The 27,539-nt window shown below is 28.8% G+C and overlaps 1 protein-coding gene and 1 pseudogene across 1 annotated transcript; one reads left to right on the plus strand and one right to left on the minus strand.

Annotated features, from left to right (window-relative positions):
* LOC149877859 (uncharacterized) overlaps window positions 1-27,539 on the plus strand; it is a 219,495-nt pseudogene that overhangs the window by 80,403 nt on the left and 111,553 nt on the right.
* LOC149877869 (uncharacterized) lies at window positions 11,475-27,284 on the minus strand. Its single transcript, XM_090074254.1, has 10 exons — window positions 27,200-27,284; window positions 25,459-25,716; window positions 24,335-24,592; window positions 22,901-23,158; window positions 22,218-22,529; window positions 16,974-17,234; window positions 16,274-16,531; window positions 15,881-16,138; window positions 13,982-14,278; window positions 11,475-13,804 (listed from the first exon to the last, which is right to left on the minus strand). Exons 1-10 carry the CDS (start codon window positions 27,282-27,284, stop codon window positions 12,993-12,995), a joined length of 3,057 nt encoding a protein of 1,018 aa, XP_089930380.1. The 3' UTR covers window positions 11,475-12,992.

Genomic DNA, 27,539 nt, shown 5'->3' on the forward strand with positions numbered 1-27,539 from the left:
TATAGACAATTTCTTGAAGTCTATGGAAATTCAAAATATATTTTGAAGTCTATAGAAATTTCTATAGACATCAAGAAATTGTGATAGGAATTTTATAGAACTCAATTATTTTTATAGAACTTCTATAGAAATTAAAAAGTTTTATAGAAAATCTATAGAACTTTTTGTCCTGGGTAGCCTTTTCTCGCTTGTCCAATCAAAGAGTACATACGTCACCAAAGATCGACGTGTTTCGTCATGTGTGGAATGAAAATCGGAAAACAAAAAAAATATCTAGAAAGAGTATTATACGGGCTGCAATACAGTTTAAAAGTTAATGAATTTCCTCTATGTACCTATTGCTTTATTTAGCTAAACATTTTGTCTCAAAAGTTTTAGCCCACCCTTTAAGTCACACTTGCTAATGGAATGTTAATTCTGTTCATGATTGCCAAAAACTTTCTCTTACATTTAACTGCCTTATTTGATTGTGAATCTATTACATCCTATTGTAATTCTTGATTGAGAAGTGAGTCGGTAATTTTGCATTCAAAATGCATAACTAAAACTTTAAGGATGCATTTTGAAATGAAGATTTTTTTCACAATGAAGCATATGGAGTGTTTTCTTTTGAAGTTTGGCTAATCATTAAAAATATACTGCTGAGACAAAAACGTAGGACTTTTGGATCGTTATAAAGATCCAAATCGCTTGTAAAGAAATGCTTAAATCGTTTTTGTGTAGTTCGCGGTGCCACCTGCTTTTGACTTTTTTATTGCAAAATACTTGACATTAAGCATTACACGGAGCTCAAGCTTGTGATATCATAGTCAGCCATCTTATAGAATCTAAATCTAATTTATTATAGCCACAAAACCAGATCATTAACATTCAAAAACATTTAAATGATCATTATTTCAACACAGAACAACATATCCTCCAACAAGAAGACATTTTCTCCAGCCAAATATTTCATAACTGAAAGTAATTTGTTGAACTTTCTGCTTTCGATGCCACAAATATATATTCCAAAATGTTCTTTCAAGAACTGGCGCGAATCTCCATGCGCATATATGCATTTTTTCCTTGTATTCAGAAGTTTGCAGAAGTACTAAGTATAATATTGAGTTATTGATGAGTCAATTTTTAGTAAATTGTTAGTGATAAGCAGTGGTGTACGACTCGCTCGATTTCTTGTGATTCGGCGAACGGGGATTCTGGGATGTCTAGTTCAGCCAGATTTGTAAACAAAAATAACGTATATAAAGACGTTTTGACAGAATTATGCTTTTGTAAAGATGGTTTAACTTATTTTTAAGCAAAAATGCTTTAATTAGATGTATTACCAATCTTCTTTTACTTTTAAACTAAATGGTTTATTTTGAAAACACTGGAATATGTTAGTATAAAGCTTTTTATAGCAACTAAAGCTTGTATTTTTGTTTTATTTTGAGCAATAAAAAATAACATTCAATTTTGTTTTTTATGTTCAAAATATAACAAATATAACTGCATTATGATATAACTGCATGGTAGACAGCAATCAGGGTTTCATCTAAGCATAAAATTTTTTTTTAACAACCATACAATGAGGCTATATTATTGTTTTGTAAATGTTTTAACTTTTAGACATTTTATTTAATAGCCTAAAATGACACAACTGCTGTATGAATTGTTTATTGAGCTCTGTTAGTATAAAACAACTCAAACGTTCCTTCTAGTTTTGATATGTTTTCAATATTGTTTTTTTATACTTTTATATATGTTTTTGTTATTTTTATTTTCCTAATCTTATATATAATATAAAAAATGTTAAGGATATTAGAATTTATAACTTCAATTTAGTATATTATAAATAAAAAAAAACAACACATTTTTCAATAAATACAATCTTTAACTATTTATGAGTAATACGAGCCATTTTTTTAGGGCATTTTTTATAACATGGAGCTATGTCACGATTGTAAAATTTGATAAAGTAATAAATTCGAATATCAACAAAATAGTGTATCAGTTTTCTCTCCAAATGTGATGCATGTATTGGATGAAGGTTGTATAAAAAAACGAAATTGCAGTAGTTTTTGATAGCTTTAATGATAGTTCCTGCTATATTTTTGCATACAATTATTTTATTTATGTTGTTAGTGAAAATGGCTTCCATTACTCTCACAACTTCACGTAAACAAGAACTTGGTTGTACTGAATGATTTTTTGTTTCATATTTCTTAGCATAAACAAATTCATCAAAATTACCACAGATTTCAGTAGATGGTTGAGATAAAATATTATTGCATAATTGACATAAAGAAACTTTTTTAATAAGCCAACTAGCAAGAGAACATAAACCCTGTTCTACAGTTTCAGAACATATTTGTAGTTTGAAATCCTTTATTAGTATCAAAGGTTTTACAATACCTATGTGAGTTGACTTTGTTTCATTGAATAGTGAGTTATTCGCTACACTACTTTGTTCATATACCAAATTAAGACATGATTCTAACGATATTGCTGCAGTGAAATCAGATTCTGAAACACAATTTGTATTAGACTTTGTTTGTTCAATGGAAGAAAGTAGTAAAGCATTTTGGTATGCAGACTTGAATTGCTTGGCTGTTGGCCTGTCATTCCAACAACCTTTACTTCGTATAATCGAAAAAAATTCTCTATACAGTCCTGATTGAAATGTGATGTGTAAACAAAATGAAAACCTTCATCAAGTAACTCTCTGGACGATGTCATAATGTTATTTATTGTTGTTATAAGTCCCCAGTGACTGGAAATACTAGTCTGACTTCTAGCATTTTCATAATGCCATGTAGAAATCCAATTTTTAATATTTTCCAAGGTTTTCATAGTTTCTCCTTCAGTTAATGCACACCTAACTGGTTTGTCTGCTTTTAATTTTCTAGAGTTCATTATATCAAAAAGAGTGTCAATTTTTTTAATGAATTCACATGTTGCCAAAGCATCAGGTGGTAAAAGCTTTGCGATTATACATAAGGACATAGCTGCTGAAACTTGATGACTGAAAACTTGTGTTGCCAATTTTACTCTCATAGATAGTAAAGATCCAAGGTTCAAGGTGGCTGTCTGTCAACTTTGGAGCAAGTCGAACTGGATTTTGCTTGTCTATATTGTAAAAAGACTGCAAGTATTTCCATGATACATTTTTTCCGTTTGTAGATATATCATGTCTAATTAAATTATTTCGAAGACTTTTTATCAAGTGTGGAGGGTCAAATATTATGTATACATTTGTTTGAATTGTGGAAGGCAATATGTACGGTCTTGTTTTAAGGAACCCTAGTAACTTCAAAGCTGAAACATTTGTAGTACTTTGGTCACACACAACAGCTCGTACATGTAGCCCAATTGAAGTCAGTTTGTCAATAGCTTCTAATATTATAGGTGATAATTTAACTGATTGAACTGAGTTGTTGCTATAAAAATATGCAATTGGCTGCTTCCACTTTACTGCAATACCCCGAACCAAAAAACTAAAACATGATTTAATTGTTTCCCATCTTCATCAATACCAATAATGTGGTCAAGATTTCTGTCATAGTCTATATGCTGCTTGAGAGACATCTCGTCAAATACTAGACAACAGTTGCGTTCATTGACATTCATATAATTGACTCGCATTTTGAGTAAAGCAAAAACCTTTGCAGAAAATCCCGGCAGTAGGTTTCCAAATGCTTTTGACAAAAAAAGAAGAAGAGTTGTCTTACTTGGCAAAGTAAAAAATTGCCTCAAAATACAAAATACCTGTGGACTATGATACAAGATGCGTAGAGAAACTAGTTTATCATGTACTGTCCACCTTTTTCCATGTTTTGCTCGCTTGTTCATTCTAAGTTGACTCTCAAAAAATTTCATCTGGTTTTCAGAGAGGTATTTCTTTGCAAGATCACAAATATGTTCAATAGATCCATTGCATTTTTCATTATGTTTTTTTAAAAACAATAGTTTTTTGTTTAAACGATAATTTTTAACACGATTTAAGTTTATTACTTTTTGAAAATTTACCATCTGTTTTTTAGCTTTATCATTTACATTTAATTCTTCTGTGTTGGTAGTGTCTGTACAAGAAAAAAATGGTAACTTTACAGACTGCTCACTTGTAATTGATTTACTTTTTTTGTGTGACTGAAGAAATCTTTCTGCAGGTGCTTTTCTTTTAATAGAAATTTTGTGAGGAGGATTTGGTACATTAAAAAGGGTCGGAATTGCTGTTAAAATTGCTCTTTTGCCTCCAATATTTGTTGGGTAATATTGTGTTGGCTCAAAATGTTCACTGCATAGAGCATATGATTTATTTAGTTTTAATGAAGTTTTCTTGTCGAGATCTTTGCGACGGCAATTGATAACCCACTGCTTACATCTGAAATAAAAAATTATGCATTCATATATTTGTATAATATAATGAGAATATATATCATATATATATATATATATATATATATATATATATATATATATATATATATATATATATATATATATTAATAAACTAGATACTAACCTAATTTTATCTTTTGGAAAGCGAAAAAATGACACACATTTATCAACATTTTTTCCTCGTTTATGTTGACAATTAGGAGCTGCGCAAAATCCAGCAGACATTGTTTAGTATTCTATACTATACTTTGACAAATTAAAATAGTTGAAAGGAAAAATATATAAAAGTCAACTGAATTGTGCAATAGCAAAGTATATATTGTATTTTTTTTATTTGTTTTTCGTAATTTATGTTTACAATCTGGCTGTACTACACATCCCAGAAGCCTTTGCGTCAGCAATTACAAGAATTTAATGCAAATTTTGCCGAGTTATACCCCACTGGTGATAAGTTTGATCTTAATATATCGTTTTTGTCGTATCGCCTATTGATGTAAATATAAAAAACCGGTATAGCAGTCTAAAGTTAATCCCGTCAATAAATACTCCCGGAGTATTTATTTCCTAGGAAATATGTACTCCGGGAGTATTTTTATCCTAGGAAATAATTACTCACGGGAGTAATTATTTCCTGGGATAAAAATACTCCCCCAGGATATAAGTACTCCCCTAAAGTTGAATTTTGAAATATATAAATATAACACTGAATTTGAGGTGGCGCGTCGCATCTCTCTGATGCGTACTGATTAAATAATTTTAAGCGTAACAACATTGGTTAAAAAACAGATGGTTTTTACAGTATTTTTACATTGAAAAGAGGTTGCATCTTTTATTATTTTACTTCCTTTAAAGTTTTCAAAAATATTATAAAAATACCGTGGCACCTCCAAATTTTATCAAGAGGATATTTTTTCTTTCTACTTGTACCGTTTTTTTTGGTAATCGTCTTTAATCGGCATTTTATTGGGTTTCCCATGGTTAATTTTTTATTTTTATTTTAAACAGTTATATCTTGTAGTATTTAAAATCCTTATGATTCCTTGGGATTATCATGAGAAAATCCCTTATTAAAAATTTCTTCCTAATTTTTCTTTTCTAAAAAAATGCTAATACTGGAACCCAGCACTATTTTTGGCCTGCGGTTTTGGTACAAAAAAATAATTAATAGATAAAAGTAATTATTTACAGTTTATAAAGTTTTACAGTTGTAATTATTGTGTTTGAATACAATATTTATAAACAAAAAAAATTCTTTTGAGGAAAAGGTAAAAGATGCTGAGACTTTAAACATGATAACAAGTGTCCCCGCATTTTCAATACATCAAAGTTCGTTTCCATAGGTGATTTACCTACTAATAATTCGGCTGCAAAGGCAACAGCAAACAATCCACAATTAAAATCATCTGTTTGTTTTTGTACAGGCAGAAAAGTTATAAGTAAGTCTTCATTACTATTAACATTGTTTTTATATAAAGACTGAACACATTTCAAAGAAACAGGATTCAGTGAATCATAAAGACTATCACAAATATTGACTCTTCCATTAGAACAAAATGTAAGAAACCAATGGCATGAACCATTATGCATAAGTTGAATATGTTCAGTATTGACTGGCTGGTATGGATTATTTGAACATTTTTGAGAATTTAGTACAGATTGGAATTCTGCATTTGGTCCTAGCTGTTTACAAATAAGCATTTGGGCAGCATCCATGATGTTGTCATTTAGCCACGAATTATGAGACAACAAAATCTGTTTATCTTCATTTTTAAGATGATAAAGATTTGGAAAATTTAACCATAGTTTTTGAGGTTTTAAAGCCTTTTTTGAGTCAACTGAATTGATTATTTGATGTGATTTCCAAAATGTTTGTTCAACTGTAAACCATGAATGTTTTTCTGCACAAATGATAATCCATGCAGATTTCCATTTTTCATTATTGACAATATTGTTCAAGCAAGCTGCAACTCCACTAAAAGATCCAAATATTTTTAATAACTTTTGAATACTTACGTTTATTCTATTGTTCCGTTGCATTAAACTTGAGAGTTCGTGATCTTGAAATTTAAGGAAAATACGCGGAAGAAGAAACTTTTTTTTTGTTGCAAAATGTTTTTAAATCTCTTACAGGTATGATACAACGATTGATATGTTTCCGTAACAATAATGGATGTTTTCACTGCACTAATCAATATCATTTCAACAACTTCGTCAGGTAACATGCACCATAAACTTGTAACTTTTTCTTCAGTTTCAACACAAGAACTCAACATATCATTATATAATGACTTTTTATTTTTATCAATGTATGGCTTAAGTAAAGTAACGTTGTATTTTTTCTTTAGAGTAGTATTTTTTTGGTTAACCAAAGTGCACAAGTTGTTTTTAGAAATTGAATGTACTGTATATGGACCAAGCCATTTAAATGAAAATTTTCCTCCTTTTCTATCTATCCTTTTTTGATTTTTTAAAAGAACTTTATCATTAATTCCAATCAAATGAGGTGCTTGATGGCGTTTATTATAATCTTTCTGCTGTTTATTTTGAGCAGTTTGAATGTTTTTGAATGCGGTATGGTAAACTTTTTCTCGTAAAGAAATAAAAGAAGTAAGAACTGTATCAAAAGTTTCTCTGTCAAAACTTTCAATGTCATGCTTTTTAATATCAACCATTCCGTATTTAACATCTACAGGTAAAGTGGGTTCTCGATTATATAATAGAAAAAATGGTGAATATTTTGTTGAAGTGTGCTTGCTAACACGATGTGCAAATAAAATTCCTTCAATAATGTAGGGCCATTCTACAGCTTTTTCATCAAGAACTTTAACTAATGCTTCTTTTATAGTTCTATTCTGACGCTCACATAAGCCATTAGATTGGGGATGGTAAGCAGAAGTTACCCTTTGCTCAGTTCCTGTAATTGCATGCAATTTTTCGCTGACTTCATTTACAAACTCTCTTCCTTGATCATTAATTTGTATTTTAATGCACCCGTGTCGACAGGTTACTTCATATAAAAAGAGTGCAATTGAATCAGCAGTTTTGTTTTTAAGAGGTTTAGCTTCTGACCATTTTGTGAAATAGTCTATACAGACAACTAAATGTTTAAAACCATCAACCTCTGGCAAATTACAAACATCAATTCCAACTTGTTCCATTGCTTTACTTACAATTGGAATGGAATGCAGTTCTGTTGAAGAACTTATTATTCTACCATGTTTTTGACATTGATCACACTTTTGAATAAACTTTTCTACGTCGAATTTAATATTGTGCCAGTAAAACCTGCTAAAGATTTTGTGATGAGTTGCATCTCTTCCACGGTGCGAGGCCATTGCTTTTGCTTTGGAATTTTCACTAAGACCAAAATGAATGTCAGATATTATCTTTTGCTGTTGATCTTTACAAGCAACGACTAACTTTTTGCTACGGTATAGTAATTGTCCAGATAAAATGCTAAAATTTTTGCAAGCTTTTCGAAAATTAGATTTCTTTCCTTTATCAGCTTTAATTTCTAGAGGATAAACTTTTTCTTTAAGGTACTTTTCAATTGCAACAAAATCAAAATGTCTCGCCATTTTTTATTTTAAGTGTGTGTAAAATTTACTTTCGATATTGAAGGAACAATTTTACGACAAGCGATGCATCGCAATGTCTTCAAATCCTTTTTCAGCCTTGATATACTACTAAGTTCACTTGGTTTTTAATAAGTTTAAGAACTTAACTATAACATAATACTGCTCAATTTACCACAAAACAGAATTTACAAATGTAAAATCAATTGTCATTAAAAGATTGCTTTTCGAATTTAATTTAAATGGTAATAAGTACTCTCATTGGGAGTACTTATTTACTAAAGGGAGTATTTATTTACTAGCTTAAAATGACTGGGGGAGTACTTTTTGACTAGGAAATAAGTACTCCGGGAGTATTTTTTTACAGGGAGTTATTTTAAGCTGCTACACCGGAGTTCCAGTTAAAACAACTCTAAGAAAATATAGGCGCAGAGGAAAGGTAGCGGCGTGGAAATTTGAAAGAAATATAAATCCTAATTTAAAACCATGAAGCATTATTTCTACCTTACAACTCGTTCCAAAGGCATTTTATTCAACTGTTAACTTCTTTAACTAATTTAAACTGCTTCCATCGACATGGATTTCTCCTATCATTATATGGGTTAGTTTACGGACTATATCTTCAGAATTTTAATCATCAACTTGAAGAATATCCGATTAAAATGACCCATGGAAGTTATCAAAAACTCAAAAATCATATAGATAACGTATTCCTTAAAAGAAAATGATTAATGAAAACCAAAATAACAATATATTTCAGAAGCTTCAGAATAACCCCACTTTTTATAAACATCAGCTATTTCCATTACTTTTTGAAATGTAATTCGATCACGAAATTGTAAAGAATTAATTATTAATTTATTAAAATTATAAAAAAACTGTTGAAACTTCACTGCGATATGACGTCATATGTAGAAAATCTACCACTTCACTACGATACGAAATTTTCACTTCTTCAACTTGATAACATTTTTTCTTAAGCTTCCTCATATGGTTTCATTTCGTTCAAACATCTTGCTATATAATATTTTGTATCCAATGTTGATGGATGATTGATTCCAAGAGCATCAGTTTGTATTTTATCAATATGATAATATATTTCTAAAGCTTCATCATATTTTCTCATTTTTTTCAAACAGCTTGCTATATTACTTATTGCATCCGATGTTGGAGGTTGATTGATTGCTAATATGCCAATTCGTAATTTATCAATATGATAATCAAGTTTTAAGGTTTTATCATAGTTATACATATCTTTCAAGCATCTAGCTATATAACCTTTTGTATAACATGTTAATGGATGATTGATTCCAAGAGCATCAGTTTGTATTTTATCAACATGAAAATATATATCTAAAGCTTCATCATATTTTCTCATTTCTTTCAAACAGCTTGCTATATTACTTATTGCATCCGATGTTGGAGGTTGATTGATTGCTAATATGTCAGCTCGTAATTTATCAATATGATAATCAAGTTTTAAGGTTTTATCGTTGTAAAACATATCTCTCAAGCATGTAGCTATATAACCTTTTATATCACATATTGATGGATGATTGATTCCAAGAACATCAGTTTTTATTTTATCAATATGATAATATATTTCTAAAGCTTCATCATATTTTTTCATTTCTTTCAAACAGCTTGCTATATTAATTATTGCATAAAATGTTGGAGGTTGATTGATTGCTAATATGCCATCTCGTAAGTTATCAATATGATAATCAAGTTTTAAGGCTTTGTCATAGTTATACATATCTTTCAAACATCTAGCTATATAAGCTTTTGTATCATATGTTGATGGATGATTGATTCCAAGAACATCAGTTTGTATTTTATCAATGTGATAATATATATCTAAAGCTTTATCATATTTTCTCATTCCTTGCAAACAGCTTGCTATAATACTTATTACATCCAATGTTGGAGGTTGATTGATTGCTAATATGCCAGCTCGTAATTTATCAATATGATAATCAAGTTTTAAGGTTTTATCATTGTAATACATATCTCTCAAGCATGTAGCTATATCACCTATTGTTTCACATATTGATGGGTGATTGATTCCAAGAACATCAGTTTTTATTTTATCAATATGATAATATATATCTAAAGCTTTATCATATTTTCTCATTTCTTTCAAACAGCTTGCTATAATACTTATTGCATCCGATGTTGGAGGTTGATTGATTGCTAATATGCCAGCTCGTAATTTATCAATATGATGGTCAAGTTTTAAGGTTTTATCATAGTTATACATATCTTTCAAGCATCTAGCTATATAACTTTTTGTATCACATGTTGATGGATGATTGATTCCAAGAGCATCAGTTTGTATTTTATCAACATGAAAATATATATCTAAAGCTTCATCATATTTTCTCATTCTTTGCAAACAGCATGCTATATTACTTATTTCATCCAATGTTGGAGGTTGATTAATTGCAAATATGTCAGCTCGTATTTTGTCAATATTAAAATCAAGTTTTAAGATACTGTCATAGTTTAACATATCTTGCAAACAGCTTGCTATATGATATTTCGAATTTAGTAATGATGGGTGATTGATTCTAAGAACATCATTTTGTAATTTATTAACATGAGAGAGTAATTCTAAAACTTCCTCAAATTTTTTCATTTCTTTCAAACAGCTTACTTTATAACCTTTTGTGTTCAATGTTGATGGATGATTGATTCCCAGAACATCAGTTTGTATTTTATCAATATGATAATATATTTTTAAAGCTTCATCATATTTTCTCATTTCTTTCAAACAGCTTGCTATAATACTTATTGCATCCGATGTTCTAGGTTGATTGATTGCTAATATGCCAGCTCGTAATTTATCAATATGATAATCAAGTTTTAAGGTTTTATCATAGTTATACATATCTTTCAAGCATATAGCTATATAACCTTTTGTATCACATGTTGATGGATGATTGATTCCAAGAGCATCAGTTTGTATTTTATCAACATGAAAATATATATCTAAAGCTTCATCATATTTTCTCATTTTTTTCAAACAGATTGCTATATTACTTATTGCATCCGATGTTGGAGGTTGATTGATTGCTAATATGTCAGCTCGTAATTTATCAATATGATAATCAAGTTTTAAGGTTCTGTCATAGTTTAACATATCTTGCAAACAGCTTGCTATATGATGTTTCGAGTCTAATGATGATTGATGATTGATTCCAAGAATATCAGTTTTTATTTTATCAATATGATAATATATTTCTAAAGCTTCATCATATTTTTTCATTTCTTTCAAACAGCTTGCTATATTAATTATTGCATAAAATGTTGGAGGTTGATTGATTGCTAATATGTCAGCTCGTAATTTATCAATATGATAATCAAGTTTTAAGGTTCTGTCATAGTTTAACATATCTTGCAAACAGCTTGCTATATGATGTTTCGAGTCTAATGTTGATGGATGATTGATTCCAAGAACGTGAGTTTTTAATTTATCAACACGATAATATATCTCCAAAGCTTCATTATATTTTCTCATTTTTTTCAAACAGCTTGCTATATATACTATTGTGTCCAATGTTGATGGATGATTAACCTCAAGAACATCAGTTTGAATTTTATCAGCATGAAAATATATATCTAAAGCTTTATCATTTTTTCTCATTTTTTTCAAACAGTTTGCTATATTAGTTATTGCATCCGATGTTGGAAGTTGATTGATTGCTAATATTTCAGCTCGTAATTTATCAATATGATAATCAAGTTTTAAGGTTCTGTCATAGTTTAACATTTCTTGAAAACAGCCTGCTATTTGATATTTCGAATCTAATGTTGATGAATGATTGATTACAAGAATATCAGTTTCTAATTTATCAACATGAGAGAGTAATTCTAAAACTTCCTCATATTTTTTCATTTCTTTCAAACAGCTTACTATATTATCTTTTGTGTCCAATGTTGATAGATGATCGATTCCCAGAACATCAGTTTGAATTTTATCAATATGATAATATATTTCTAAAGCTTCATCATATTTTCTCATTTCTTTCAAACAGCTTGCTATATTTCTTATTGCATCTGATGTTGGAGGTTGATTGATTGCTAATATGCCAGCTCGTAATTTATCAATATGATAATCAAGTTTTAAGGTTTTATCATTGTAATACATATCTCTCAAGCATGTAGCTATATCACCTTTTGTTTCACATATTGATGGATGATTGATTCCAAGAACATCAGTTTTTATTTTATCAATATGATAATATATTTCTAAAGCTTCATCATATTTTCTCATTTCTTTCAAACAGCTTGCTATATTTCTTATTGCATCTGATGTTGGAGGTTGATTGATTGCTAATATGCCAGCTCGTAATTTATCAATATGATAATCAAGTTTTAAGGTTTTATCATTGTAATACATATCTCTCAAGCATGTAGCTATATCACCTTTTGTTTCACATATTGATGGATGATTGATTCCAAGAACATCAGTTTTTATTTTATCAATATGATAATATATTTCTAAAGCTTCATCATATTTTCTCATTTCTTTCAAACAGCTTGCTATATTTCTTATTGCATCTGATGTTGGAGGTTGATTGATTGCTAATATGCCAGCTCGTAATTTATCAATATGATAATCAAGTTTTAAGGTTTTATCATTGTAATACATATTTATCAAGCATGTAGCTATATCACCTTTTGTTTCACATATTGATGGATGATTGATTCCAAGAACATCAGTTTTTATTTTATCAATATGATAATATATATCTAAAGCTTCATCATATTTTCTCATTCCTTGCAAACAGCTTGCTATAATACTTATTGCATCTGATGTTGGAGGTTGATTGATTGCTAATATGCCAGCTCGTAAGTTATCAATATGATAATCAAGCTTTAAGGTTTTGTCATATTTATACATATCTTGCAAACAGCTTGCTATATGATATTTCGAGTCTAATGTTGATGGATGATTGATCCCAAGAGCATCAGTTTGTATTTTATCAACATGATAATATATTTCTAAAGCTTCATCATATTTTCTTATTTCTTTCAAAAAGCTTGCTCTATATATTTTTTTCTGTTTAATGTTGATGGATGATTGATTGGAATAACATTAGCTTGCATTTCATTAACTTCATAATTAATTTTTAAAGGTTCATTATATTTTTGCATTTTTTTAAAACAGAGCGCTATATCATTTTCTGTATTCAATTTTAATTTGTGATTTATTCCTAAAATATCAATTCGTACTGAATGAATTTCATTATAAATTTCTAATGCTTCATTATACTTTTCCATTCCATACAAACAGTTTGCTATGTTATTTTTTGTACCCAATTTGAATGGAAGATTGATTCGTAGAACATCAGTTTGTATTTTATCAACTAGATAGTAAATTTCTAAAGCTTCGTTATGCTTTCCTAATCGATTCAAACAGTTTGCTATTTTATTTTTTGTATCCAACACTGATGGATGATTGATTCCTAAACTATTTGTTTGTATTTTATCAATATGATAATATATTTCTAAAGCTTCATTACATTTTCCCATATCTCTCAAACAGATTGCTATATTATTCTTTGTCTCTAATGTTAATGGATGATTGATTCCAAAATTATCAGCTTGTATTTTATCAATTTGATAGTAAATTTCTAATGCTTCATTATGTTTTCCAATTCGATTCAAACAGCTTGCAATATTATTTTTTGTATCCAATGTTGCTGGATGATTAATTCCTAAATCATCAGTTTGTGTTTTATCAATTTGATAATAAATTTCTAAAGCTTCATTATATTTTCCCAACCCATAAAAATAGTTTCCTCTATAACTTTTTTTACTCAGTGTTGATGGATGATTGATTCCTAAAAACAATAATTTGTACTTTAACAACTTGAGAATAAATTTACAAAACTTCATTATATTTTTCAAACAAACAATTCAAGCAATAACTACTGTAACCCAGATTTAGCAATTGATTTAATTCTTTTAAAGTTTGACTTTTAGATTGTCATTATAAAACAATCACTATTGAAAAATACCTTTTGTCTGAACTAATAATTTTTCTTCTTCTTCAGCATTCTCCTCCTCAAATAAATGTAAAATACTATATCTTTTTGAAGCTATCAATGAATTTTTTATAATCCCCTTATAGTGTATAGGTTCTAACTCAAAAAGCTTCTTTAGAAAAGCCATCAACTTTAATTGATCATTATCATAATCATGATCAATATGTTCTATAATATAATGAACTTCATACAAAGAGGTGAGATATGCAAACATCTTCCAATCAGTAGATAAACGCTCAAGTAAAATTTTCTTAACACTCTCAAAATGTTCTAAAGTAAACAAAAAAAAGAAAATAAAAAAAGATTTTATGCATTTATTATTCATCAAAACCTCAGAATCTTATTGCATGTCTAAAGATGGCAGCAAAAAAAAAATTAAATTTTCTAAAATAAATAGTTTAACTCAAAACAAAAAATCCTTTTTATTCTTGTATTAGTTCTGGGAAAAAGCTCATGAAATTTTCGCTGATTTATGTGTTTAAACATCAAAATTTGAGCAGTGTTTGGAAAGTTGTTTGCGTTTAAAAATGGAGATAAGTAATAAAAAATAGCTTAATATTTAGCAACTTATTACAACAAAAAAAAAAACTCTACGGAGGTTTATGAAAAAAATTTGTGTTGCATACAGTGAAGATACTTTATCAAAATCAGCTGCACGGAAATGTTTAGCTGACTTCTGTTTGACAATTTTATTGTGAAAGATGAATCATGCTCTGGTCATCAAATCAATCAAAAAGCTGATAAAGTTCTTGAAAAAGTCTTGCAAGATAAGCATATCAGCTGTGTTAATATTGTTATGGGTCTAAACATTGATCACCAAACTGTTTTAAACCATTTATGGAAAGCTAGGTCTAAAAAAAAGCTCGATAAATGGTCAAATTTACATCTGCAATATACTACTGAAACATTATGGATCACATATGACAATCAGAGGCAAAAAGATCATGAATAAGGGGTGGTAAGCCATCAAAAGTGTTTGTGAAGTGAGGGTTGATGCCTAACAATGTGATGCTGAGGTAAGACTGGAAGGGAATCACCCATTACGTGTTACTTCTAGTTGGTCAGACAATTTGTTCTTAAGTCTATTGTGGATAATTTGAGAGATAACGCTAGGTAATTGAAAAAAAATGGTCCATATTGAATAATTGGAAAGGTGCTGTCTTTCATCATGAAAACCCCCACACACTTCTTTGATGACCTGTCAAAAGTTGCTAGAGCTTGAATGGAAGATTTTTTGCATCACTATGACAGAACCTTCTAACTATTACCTATTCCAATCTCTGCAAAAGTCTCTCAATGGAAATAAGCTGGTTCCAAAAGAAGCATGTGAAAACCTCTTGATACAGTTTTTCAACTAGAAACCACAGAAGTTCTTCACCAATGGCATCTTGGCTCTATCCGAAAAATGGCAAAACATCAATCATAATGGGTCATATTTGCTTTAAATAAATCTATTTTCACACTTTAAAAAAACCAGTTAAATTATACTAAAAAAGCGTCAGGAACTTTTTCCCAGACCAAGTAATTCAGTCATTAACATTTGGCAATAAAAATATCATAGATATGATGAGAAACTCAAATCAATAATATATTTTGAAAATGTTTTGTTTGTGTAATAAGATTGTGTGCAAATTTTTATAAACCGTCTTCAGATTTGAATTTCATTTTTGTAATAAGATTAAGGAAAGAAAATTAAATTTCTTTTTTTTTTAATTTAAATTGCCGAACATATGGTTTTCAGATCTGAAGATGGTTCTTAAAAATTTGCACTAAAAATAATGATCTAATAACGATCAAGTAAAAATTATGATGCTTTTTAATGAAATAAATACAATTTCAAAAAACATTCTCCAAAACAAACTAGTCTCTTACCATCCAATGCAACTCCAAGACACACATCAAAGCGATTAATTTTATTAAGAGACACTTCAATTAAATTTATATGATCAACAAGACTGATCTCATTCAGTCTTTCAAGAAACAAAGCCATTTTTGACTGATCATCTTGGTAATCATTATCAATATGTTCTATAATACTGTCTATATCCGGTACACAAGTGTGTCGCGCAAATCTTCTCCAGTCAGCTGATACTCTCTCAATCAGAACTTGTCGAAGTGTTTCATAATTTTCTAAACAGAGAACAAAAGTTTTACTTCAATAATATCTCTAATTTGAGGAAACTATGAAGTAAGCATCAGCTTATGCAACAACATTTGGTTCAATATGAAAATGTGGAGATTTTGAAAATGCTGAAACTTAATTACCGCCTAAAGTCATCCCAACTAAAACATCAAATCTTCCTAAAGCAGTGAGAGTGTTGGAAATAATCACTTTGTATTCATGTGGACATGTTTCAATGAGCTTTTCAAGGAATGATGACATTCTTGATAGATCATCCTTATTTTCTTCATCAATATGTTCAACTATAGCATCAACATCTTTTAGATTAGTCTCACGTGCAAATCTCTTCCAGTCAGTTGATACTCGTTCAACCAAAATGTTATAGACTTTCTTAAAATTTTCTGAAACGAAAAGAAAAAAAATATAAAAAACAATAAATTGAAAGAAATAAAAGTTTGATATATCAAGGATATATATAAAACTTAGGCAATTAAAGATGCTGTTATATGCAAGAAATATAAATGCTTAGTGCCACTTCCAAATGAATAAGCTTTATCAGGAGCTAACAGTTGAGAGCCTTTTTTGATGCATTTAACAAGTTTAAACAAATTACAAGCTTTAAAGATTGGGTACAAACTACTTAAGAATTTTTGATTAAGATGTCACCAAAGAACTTACACAATATATAGTATATTTGTCACCAAATCATTTTAACAACATAATGAACTAGTTGTGTGCTGTTTTTCTACAGAGGCATGAAATTAATTTACCACCAAATACTTAAACTTAATTATAGATATAAACTTAATTACTTATTGCACAGACATTAAATTGATAACTCACCATCCATTTCTACTTCTAACAAAATATCAAATCTTCTTAAATTATAGAGAGAGTTTGCAATCACTTCTTTATAGCCAAATGGATTGATTTCATGTAGCTTTTGAAGAAACACAGCCATTTTTAATTCTTTATTGTCATTCTCTTCGTCAATTTGTTCTATAATACTGTAAACGTTATTTAAGTAAGTATTAAAAGCAAACCTCCTCCAGTCAGGTGATAGTCGCTCAATCAAGATTTTATCTTTTTCAATATGCTCTGAAACTAAGGCAAACAAATTTTAAAAATCAAACGGAGCAACTGTGTATTTCTAAATTTAAATTATTATAAATGTTACAAAACATTTTAAGAAAAATAGAAAGGAGCAAAATTACATAGTAATTCTATGTGGAGTTTTAAAATACTAAAATAGAATAAATTTTTTTATTTCATTGACAAATTTAGTAGCTCTTTATTTTAAAACAAGTGTTTTGCTTCTAAAAACGAAAGAAACCAAATATGAAGACATCACAGTTGAGGAAACCATTATTTGAGTATAAAATGAGGGGCAACTTTTCAATTACTTTTTTTTTTTGTCTTTATTATTCTGGAAAAATATTAGTACTTTCATACTTTAGCAGGATTATTTTATCTGAATATTTAGTAACACTTAACTTAATCTGAGATGTTTGAAATGAACCCTTTTTTATTATTTTTTACTTAAAATTTTTAAAGTATTCCTCTAAGGAATTCTTATTCCTATAATGACCCCATGCAATAGTTTAATTTTATTTTAAAATCAAATTTACCTAACATTTTTATTTTTCTTAAAAAAAGTAAAATTCAGGTAGGTTGTTTAATATATTTTAATAAATTTTTTTTTGTTTAAACAGAAAGAATTTAGTTTTTTATTAGGAGCAATTTAATTATATTGCTTTTAAGTGTCAACACAAAAAGATTTCTATTGAGGTGCTGACAAGATAAGTTATTGAACTTAGTAAAAATCTTTATCAACAAGTAAAATAAACTTCAAAAATAATTCTGATGAATTTAAAACTAATGGGAGATACTGAGAAAAAGAAAAGACAAGTTTTGTTATTATTTGGGAAGTTTGATGGATTTAAGGCAAAATTTGCTGTTTTAGTTTTGCACTAAAAAGACGCAAAAAATGGGCAAAAGATGTATTACTCAAGGTGAAAGATGGCAAATTATTGCTCACATCAAAGAAGGAACCAAAAGTAATAAAGAAATTGCCAGGTTAATTGGAGTTTCTGAGAAATGCGTTTGGACAATGAAGCAAAACTTTCTTCACACTGGTGGTGCCAGTGAGAAAACAAGGCCAGGTAAACCCTTGTCAACCACCAGAAAGGACGATAGTCCCCTTTTTAGAGCTGTCAGAGCTAATCCAAGAATTAGTTACAAAGAATTGACCACAGAATTCAATACAACGCGAAATACATTTATTTCTCAAAGCACAGTCTGCTGAATACTTATCAATTACAAGATTGGAGTCTACTCTGCTTTGAAGAAACCACTCCTGCATCCATATGATAAACAAAGGAGAGTAAAATAGTGTCGTGAAAGAAGATATTGGACAATAGAACAATGGAAAAACATTATGTGGAGTGATGAGAGTAACTTTAAGCTTATCAATCGCAAATCTAACATAACAGTCAAAAAAATGGCTCACAAAAAGTATTACGCCAGGTACATTAGACTGACTGTGCAAAGTGGAGGAGGCTCGATAGGAATATGGTCATGCTTCAATTAAAAAGGTGTTGGTTAGGGGTTATGATTTTTTTAACTTTTGTCACAGTTTTATTTGGCCATAGTTTTAAAACCTGAGAAATTGATAGTTTATATTAAAATTTCATAGTAATATTGAATATAGTTTAAAAATGTCCCCCACCAACCCACAATTAAGTTATGCAATAAAAATATTGTTGTTTTTATGACTATTATGGAAGTATTTGATTTTTAAATTCGCTATAAAGCATAAAACACACCTAAGTAAAAACTATTTTATGTGCTTGTGTAATATGTTGGTCTGAACTGAAATATTACACAAATACAGAAATTAGTTAATACTAATGCGTTTTATGTTTTACTTATTTCTTTTGTCTTTACCCATTTCAATGCCTTTTTTAATTAATTTTATATTTATACAGTAAATTTTTAAAGAAAAGTATTTTTATTAAAATAATATTAAAACATAGAACATTACTAACATATATTATCCATGCATTTTAGATTTTTCTAATATGTCAAATAAATATAGCAAAACTGTTGTTGACAAATATTAAAGAGTATGGACAAAAAATTTAATTTCGTTTGAAAAACGTATAACATCAAGAATTGGTCTACCCTTTATTAAAAAACCATTGGATTCATTTAATAGAATGCTAAAAAAAACTTTTATTATTGGACGTTACAACTACCTGGCATCAATTGAAAAAAGCAGAAAAGAAAGACTAAAGTTAATTGCTGTCGAAATAAGTAAATTATGGAACAAACTCAACTTTTTAATTATTTCTAAAAAATCAGTTGGAAGAAAAATTTATAGGTTCAAAAGGTTATAGAAAAACATTACAAGTATCTTAAAAAGCCTGGCAAAAAGGAAGAATGCTCTGTTTTTGGAGATCTTTTTGATATCACCAATATTAATGGCATATGGCTTTGTCTGGAAGATAAAAAATTTTATAACATACAATTATTAAGTTTACGAGAAGTTGGTCACAGTACTAACACACAAGTGTCATTACATCCTTCAAAAGTCAGAGTTTGTAATGCAAAAGATACAACTTCTACCAGCAAAGCAAATAATTGTCCAGTTAGCAGTTCAACTGCATCAGAAGAAAGTGGTTCAGATTTAGATTCACAAGACAATTATTAACCAATGGAATTAAAAAAATCAAGAAGGATAGTATATAATAGAACAAAGTTAGCATCTAATCTTGTGATAACTGAATCTTTAAGTACAAATAAATCAACTAGAATCTGTAAAAAGTTATTTGAAAAAGGTATTGAAATAGAAACTCCAAGTCAGACAGGAATATGGAGATCAACTATAAGGCAAGGGGAAAACACAAAGAAAATTGTTGCTAAAATAGTACAAGAACAATTCTGCCTACATTTTGATGGAAAGAAAATAAACAAGACTGAATACCAAGTTGTGATACTTCAAAATGAGAAAAGGAAAATTAACTTAGGAATTGTTAAATGTGAAACTGGAAAATCCAATGATATTTTTGAAGCATTTAAAAAACTGCTAAATGATTTTGATACATGGAAATGTATTTCAATGATTATATGTGACACAAGAGAAGAAAACACAGGAAGATTAAATGGTATAGTTTTAAAAATACAAAATGAAATGGAAACCAGAGGCTTTAGTAAACCACAATATTTAGGATGGCCGCATCATATACTGGATCTCCTTTTAAAACACGTTTTGGATCATTTTGTAAATTGTAAATCAACAAGTCCTGGTTTTGATTATAAATTTGTGAAGGACTTAACCAAAAATTATGAAAATCTTCAAAAAAATTATACATATGAAGCTGAGCCTAATCATTACATAAACTTGGGATGGCAAGATGACTTCAAATTCCTTTATGAGTTATGTGAAGCTTTTAGTTACTTCAAGAATCATAAAAAATTACCAAAAATTAAGTGGCACATGCTTCCTCCAATGCACAGTGCTAGATGGAACTTAAAGCATCATATGTTCTTCTTGCCTATTTTCTTATACCAACATGGAGGTGTGAACTTGAAAGTGCAGCAACTTTTATTGCAAATCAATAGAAAAAACTTTGGTTCAGCAAACAATTATTTGATGATTAATCATATGACTATATGCTTGATACATTGACTGAAATTAAGAGTACAGCTGCTTTAAAGTGCTTTATGAAACACTGGAGCAAAGAAGATAGTGTAGTTCATATTCCAAGAACAAACATCATTGCTGAACAAGGCGTTAAATTGATGGAAGATCTCCTTCAAAATTCAAAAAAAATGGGAATATGCAAATATGAAATTTATTGGAAAGAATGACCTGTGAAGCATTAAAATACTTGCTGAAAATAATTACTTTTATTGATCAACTTCAATGATATGTAGTTTATAAATACTAAATACAATTTAAAATTAGTTTTATTTATTTTTGTGGCTGTTCATAAATAGGTTGGAAATAAGCTTTATGTGTCCTCATGTAATCTATGAAAAATCACATTGTTATCAAGGGGGGAGGATATTTTTGCAACTAGACTACCATTAGACCAGTTTTTTTATCAATTAATCAACATTTCTTAGGTTATAGAAGTATGGTCACAACAGATTCAAAAAATGTCATAACTCTAGTGTTGGTATGTGCCAAACATACACTGGAAGAATAAACTCCAGAATATACGTAGAAGTACTGGAAAATAACCTAATTCCATCAATTGACCTGCTTATGCTTAATTATAAACCATGGAAACTTCAACAAGATGGTGCTACTGCACATACTGCATACTATACAAAGGAGTGGTTCAAGGATAATAATATCAAGACAATACCGTGGCCTCCATACTCACCTGATTTGAACCCGATTGAAAACATTTGGGCTTGGATTGACCATGAATTGGCAAAGTTTCAAATTTCTACACTTAGCCTGCTGAAGAACGTCCTTAAGGAGACCTGGTATAGGGTCCCAGAAGCGTTGTGCAAAAATCTTGTTGAGCCTATGCCTAGAAGAGTTCTTAGTTGCATTAAAGCAAAAGGCGGTGACACAAAATATTGATTGGTTCATAAATTACGTCTCCTAATGTATCGTCCGTCTAAATTTATGAATAATTTTTTTTGTCTTATTTTTTTAATACCATGTAGTTGTACCTAATTTGTATCTTTTTGGTAAATTTTTTAAAAAATTTGTATTCTGTATGTATTTATCTTATAAATAGAAAAAAAACTAAACCGAAATCTTTTTTCGTTATTGTTTTATAATTAAAAAACTAAAAATTTCAATTCTCAAATATGAGTGCGTCTATATTTATGAAAACCACTGTATCTATAAAAAAAATGACATCATTTCTAAGAAAAAGCCATTAAATTATAAAATAAACACTTTCAGTCTTGGCAATAATGCAGTGCCAATTTTTTCAAGACAGGTATAAATGCATGCACTGCTGTAAAGTTTCTCTAACTTCTGCAATGTTTTCTTGAATAAAAAATGAAAACAACATCACCAGCTAGGCAATTTGTTCAAAAGGTCATTATAAAAAACACTACCTTTTATTATAACAGATTCATCTTCTTTTTTTATTGTTTCTCCTTCGAAATAGCCATCTTCATCAAATGCAGATAAAACACTAAATTTTCTCAATGTAATCAGACAGTTTTCAATCAACTCTTTAAACTGTAATGGATTAATGTCATTAAGCTTTTCAAGGACTGCTGTCATTTTCATTATATTGTTATCATTCTCAAGATCAATAACCTGTATAATACAATTAACTTCATGTAAGCAGGTATAAATAGCAAATTTCTTCCAATCTGCAGATGTACGCTCAAGCAATAGCTTTCTTATCAATTCAGAACTTTCTAAAAATATTTAAATATGTAAAAGAATTCAAAAGTAGAAACAAAATTCTTCTAAACTGAAGTTACCTAAAATATTGGATGAATTAATAATAGCAACAACCCTGTAATAAAGAAAAATGGGAATATATTAGCTAAAATATTTTCCAAAAAGCAATTGATTGTGACTATCTACAATACTTATAATTTTGGTCACTTTGTAAAAACTGTGGGCATTGGCAACTGACTGCTCATTCATTCAAGTTTCAAAATGGGGGGAAAAAAAAAGAAGCATAAAAATGCTTTTTGTCAGACACACCATAATCAAATAATTTAAGTATTTCATGAATAATACTGAAGAAAAGCTAAAATAAACTTAATTAACAGATTCTCACCAACTTGACCCAGTCTGAATAAAACATCATATCTACTTGCAGCATTGAGAAAATTTGCAATCAATTTTTTATAAGTTAAAGGTTTGTCTTCATAAAGCCTTTTAAGGAATGCATCCATTTTTAATTGATCATTGCTGTAACTCTGGTCAATTTGTTCTACAATACTGTCAATATCATGTAAGCAAGTGTTATTTGCCAATCTCTTCCAATCGGGCGAAACGATTTCAACCAGTATACCATGAACTGTTTCAAAACTCCCTAAAAAGTATTGTAGGTTTTTAACAGTTAAACCTAGTGCATCACCATTATACAAAAACAAATCTGTTTTTTTTTCAACAGTCTATGGTACTGAAAAAAAGGTAAAACCTACAACAATTTCTGGAGCAACATATTTTCATAGTTTTTTCATGAAAATAATCTCCAAGTTCTCCTGTTCATACTGTACATCATTGACATACTATTTATTTTGGTTACAACTTAAATTTTTGAATAAGTAAAGAGAAAAACATTAAATCATATTATGTGACCCTTTCTACTTTTTAAAAAGAAAAGTTAGAACAAATTTCCAAAAAATGTTTAGTTTTTTAAGACAAATATAAGTTACAAAAAAGACTTTCAGTACAATCCGAAAATCTTTCAATAAGGTGATCTTTAAATTTTTGAACAACTGCAAATTGTTCTATTTTGCAGGTAATTTTCTTGATACTTTGAACTCACTTAAATTCAAACCTGCAGGAAGTTCTTTATTCTTCTGAAACAAATCTACATGGTGACAACATTTAATAAATATTTCATCCCAAGTGTTTACTCCTTGGCAGAGAAAGTTGTTTTATTGCAAGTAGTACAAATACTATTTACTTTATATCATCATGAATCAAATTAAAGTATTTCTAAAGCTCTCAGCATTTCGAACTTTATGAAGTATTTATTCAAACCATTTAACTTAAAGTTTAATATCAAGAAATCTATTAAATACAAACCCTTTCCAAATATTAGCTTTACTATTTTGCTATTTGCAGTATTGCAAAACAGTAGAATTGCTTTTTTATATGTCATGGTTCCATTGAATTTAAACTTTTTTAACCTCAGTCAAATTTACATTTTTTAACCCAAAATTAAACTTATACAATATGCACTTTCATAAATCTAAACATATACGTATTTGATATCATACTTTAAAAAAATTTTTGATACATTATATTAATTAACATAATATAAATTTATTGTCATTTTAACAGTATTACATACATGTTAAAATATTATTACATTTAATAACATAAAAAGTATTTAATCATCAATTAGTTAAACTGAAAATTAGAAAAATCTGTTTCTTTTTAATATTGTTCTAACATTAGAAATTTAATCAAACTAGCACAGTTAGTCATTTGACAAAACTTAACAAGCATTTTAAAAAACACGAAATAACACTCTTACTATCTAATGCCAAATCAAATAAAATATCAAATTTTCCTATGCCATTAAGGTAGTATCCAATGATCTTTCTGTATTGCAATGGTTCAGTTTTAGAGATCTTCTCAATGAATGATTCCATTTTTGATTTATCATCCTCATTTTCCTGCTCTATTTGTGCAACAATACCATCAATGTCATTTAAACAGGTTTCGAATGCTAATCTTATCCAATCAGCTGGAACTTCTTCAATCAAAATTTTCTTAACTTTGTCAAATTTTTCTAAATGTAAAATAAACAACCAAAAACAGATTAAATCCAGACAAGCCTCTTAGATTTTAAAATATAATTTCACCTTGTTGATAATATTATTCAAAGTGAATTAAAGTAAGTTTTAAAATAAGAAACATTGGGATGATTTTAAATTGAACAAACTCATTTCATGCCTGAATTGAAGAAGAGGTTCTGTCTTATTAAAGTCATGGTTACAGCTGTGGCAAGGATTATTAAACATTTTCTTTAAAATAATATCTGCAACTTCAAGCAGCAAACAAATCACTAGTTTTACCTTTGTACATTATCTCAAGTACATACAAGGGTCAACAAGATATGAAATGCTGGATTGATATAAGTTCTATTGTTCTATTAAAATACCAGTCTATCGAGCTCAATCAAATCAGCAGTTTGTCAAATGGTTTTGAAACTTTTATTTTATGCAAATAGGCTATGCCACAAAAATTTCTAATAACTTAATGGCCATAATTCTCTCATGAGTTTATAATAGAGAGCTACCAAAAATGACTTTTTTCTTTTTTCTTTTTTTCTTGTCTGCTCAACACATTCAACTTTAGCAAATGTTAGACTGCAACATAACTATACCAGTCAAAAATGAATTTTAAAAATAATTGACTTTCCCCAATTTTTTAAATCAGAAATCCAATAATAAAATGTAAACTACACATCATTAATAATGCTAAGTAATTCTTTTACTTTATAAAAAAAAAACTGAGACATTTCATCATAGTTGCTGAGAACCTAAGCGGGGTTGGAAAGTGATTTGGTAAAGTGAACCAAAATGTGGATTGGTTAGGTCATATCCCACCAGAAATAAGCTATTTTTGACTAAATTTAATGTTTTTTGCTCTTACCATAGAGTACAACATCCCACAAAATGTCATACCTTCCCAAGGTATAAAGAGAATTTGCAATCACATCATTATAGTTCGATTGATTGATTACAAAAAGCTTTTGCAGGATTAACTCCAATTTAAACTGATCATTGTCATTTTCTTTACCGATTTGTTCTATAATGTTGTAAAATCCACATGTAAAAGTAATATGAGCAAACCCCTTCCAACTAGATGATACTTGCTCAACCAAAACCTTTTTAATTTTTTCATCAGAATCTAAATTTAAGATAACAAAAAAAAAAAGGATTGTTATAAATATACTAAATACATTATAATATGTTTGACTTTTTTAATTATATAAATACACTTTAATTAATAAGCATTTATTTACTATTACTTTAAAACACTGAGGAACAATTAGTTAAATTTCAAAGCACAAATAGAGATGATGACATTAACACAGGTTAAAAATAAAACATTTATAAGAAATTTTGCAACACTAAAAAATATTTTTTGAACAAAATATAACTTGTTGATCGTTATAGTCTAAGTAGCATTATATAATTTCCCATCGTCAACTAGAGAAGTTTGTTTGACACATGTTTTTCAGCAAATCCCAAAGTATATTTAATTTCCTAAAAACAACTTTTTGATGTTAAATCATCAAAGACTGCTTTTGGTGAGTCTGCTCTTGAAAACTCATGTAATAAGGGATTGAAAGGACTCTTAAGGCCATCAGCCCTTCAGTTTCAAAGTCTTAAGCAATCATAAAAAAGAATTTTGTTTTGTATCATTGAATGTCAATGTTTATTTAAAATTTTTGAAACTTCTTTTATATCTAACATCATGTTTTCATCTAACGTTATGTTTTCATAGCTGTGTAAACTTTGCTGCAACAACCATTAAATTCAATTTAATTAAACAAACCCTTGTAAAAAAAAATTCAATTAAAAAATGTAAAATAATAAATAAAAAAGGTTGCAATGACCAGTTTTAAGAAACTGTTTAGCTTCTAATACTTTGATTACTTCAATAAAAAGTAATAACAGTTGAAATTTAGAAAAAAAGCTAACATAATAAAAAGAAATGATGATTTCATTATCTATATCAATACTCTTAAAAACACAGATAAGCCATGTAAAATATCATCAAATCATTGACAGTCAGATTTTAAGCTAATTCACAAATGAGTAGTCTCTGACTAAAGGAGATTTTTTTTCCAAAGCAGAAGTCAATTCTGTACTGTTACTTTGCTTTGTTATTGGAATAATATTTATTAATGAATTAAAAACTTATTTTCAAAAAGTATTAGGCATATTTGATATGAAATATACAAGTAAAGTATTTAAAAATTGAATACCTAAAAAGAAAAAATTCTTTGAAAATAAAAAATGAAGACTGTTTTACTTATGTGCTGTTAAGAATTTATGTCAGTGCTTTGCATGCAGTGGAGAATATAGAAAAAAAATTTAAAAAAGGAAAAAAGAGAAATTATCAATATTTATGGTATACTTAATGAGAAATAAGCTTATGAGCAGAGATTTTCTTTTCTTTAAGCTCTAAACCTACTTTCACATTACTGTAAATACTCATGTCACAACAGTTCTTTTCTTAGGAGGATAAGTCAGCATATATATACAGCAAACCCTTTAATCACACTTTGTTTTTCTTTTCTCTCCTTTTCAAACCTAAATGTTTTTGTTTCTTTGATAACATTTAAATCTGATTTGTAAAAAAGCCCCCTTAGCAAGAAAACTACAGCTTCTTTGAAAGACATTTATCCCAAGAATTCTCCAAACAAATTGATAGCATAGGGCAGCAGTAGATGAAGGCTCAAAGATCATATTAGAATTGATTCTGATCAATAATATATATGATAAAACTCTATTAATTGATCCAATATGGGAAGTTTCACCATTTCGGTTTGGTCTAAAACTTAACAATAATTTTGTTTTTCCTAAAGATAATCATTTGTTTACAGAGATTGAGATGAAAAACCATTGAAACACAGAGGCTTTATTAACAAGCAGTTGCTGACATTGTGTCTTTTAATGCAATACTTCTTTCAAAAACTTAAACTAGAAGTTTCGAGATAAAGA

This window comes from Hydra viridissima, unplaced genomic scaffold (assembly GCF_058129835.1).
Source record: "Hydra viridissima isolate aposymbiotic clone 2 unplaced genomic scaffold, HvirCarnegie_v1 scaffold_16, whole genome shotgun sequence".
Taxonomy (NCBI): Eukaryota; Metazoa; Cnidaria; class Hydrozoa; order Anthoathecata; family Hydridae; genus Hydra; species Hydra viridissima.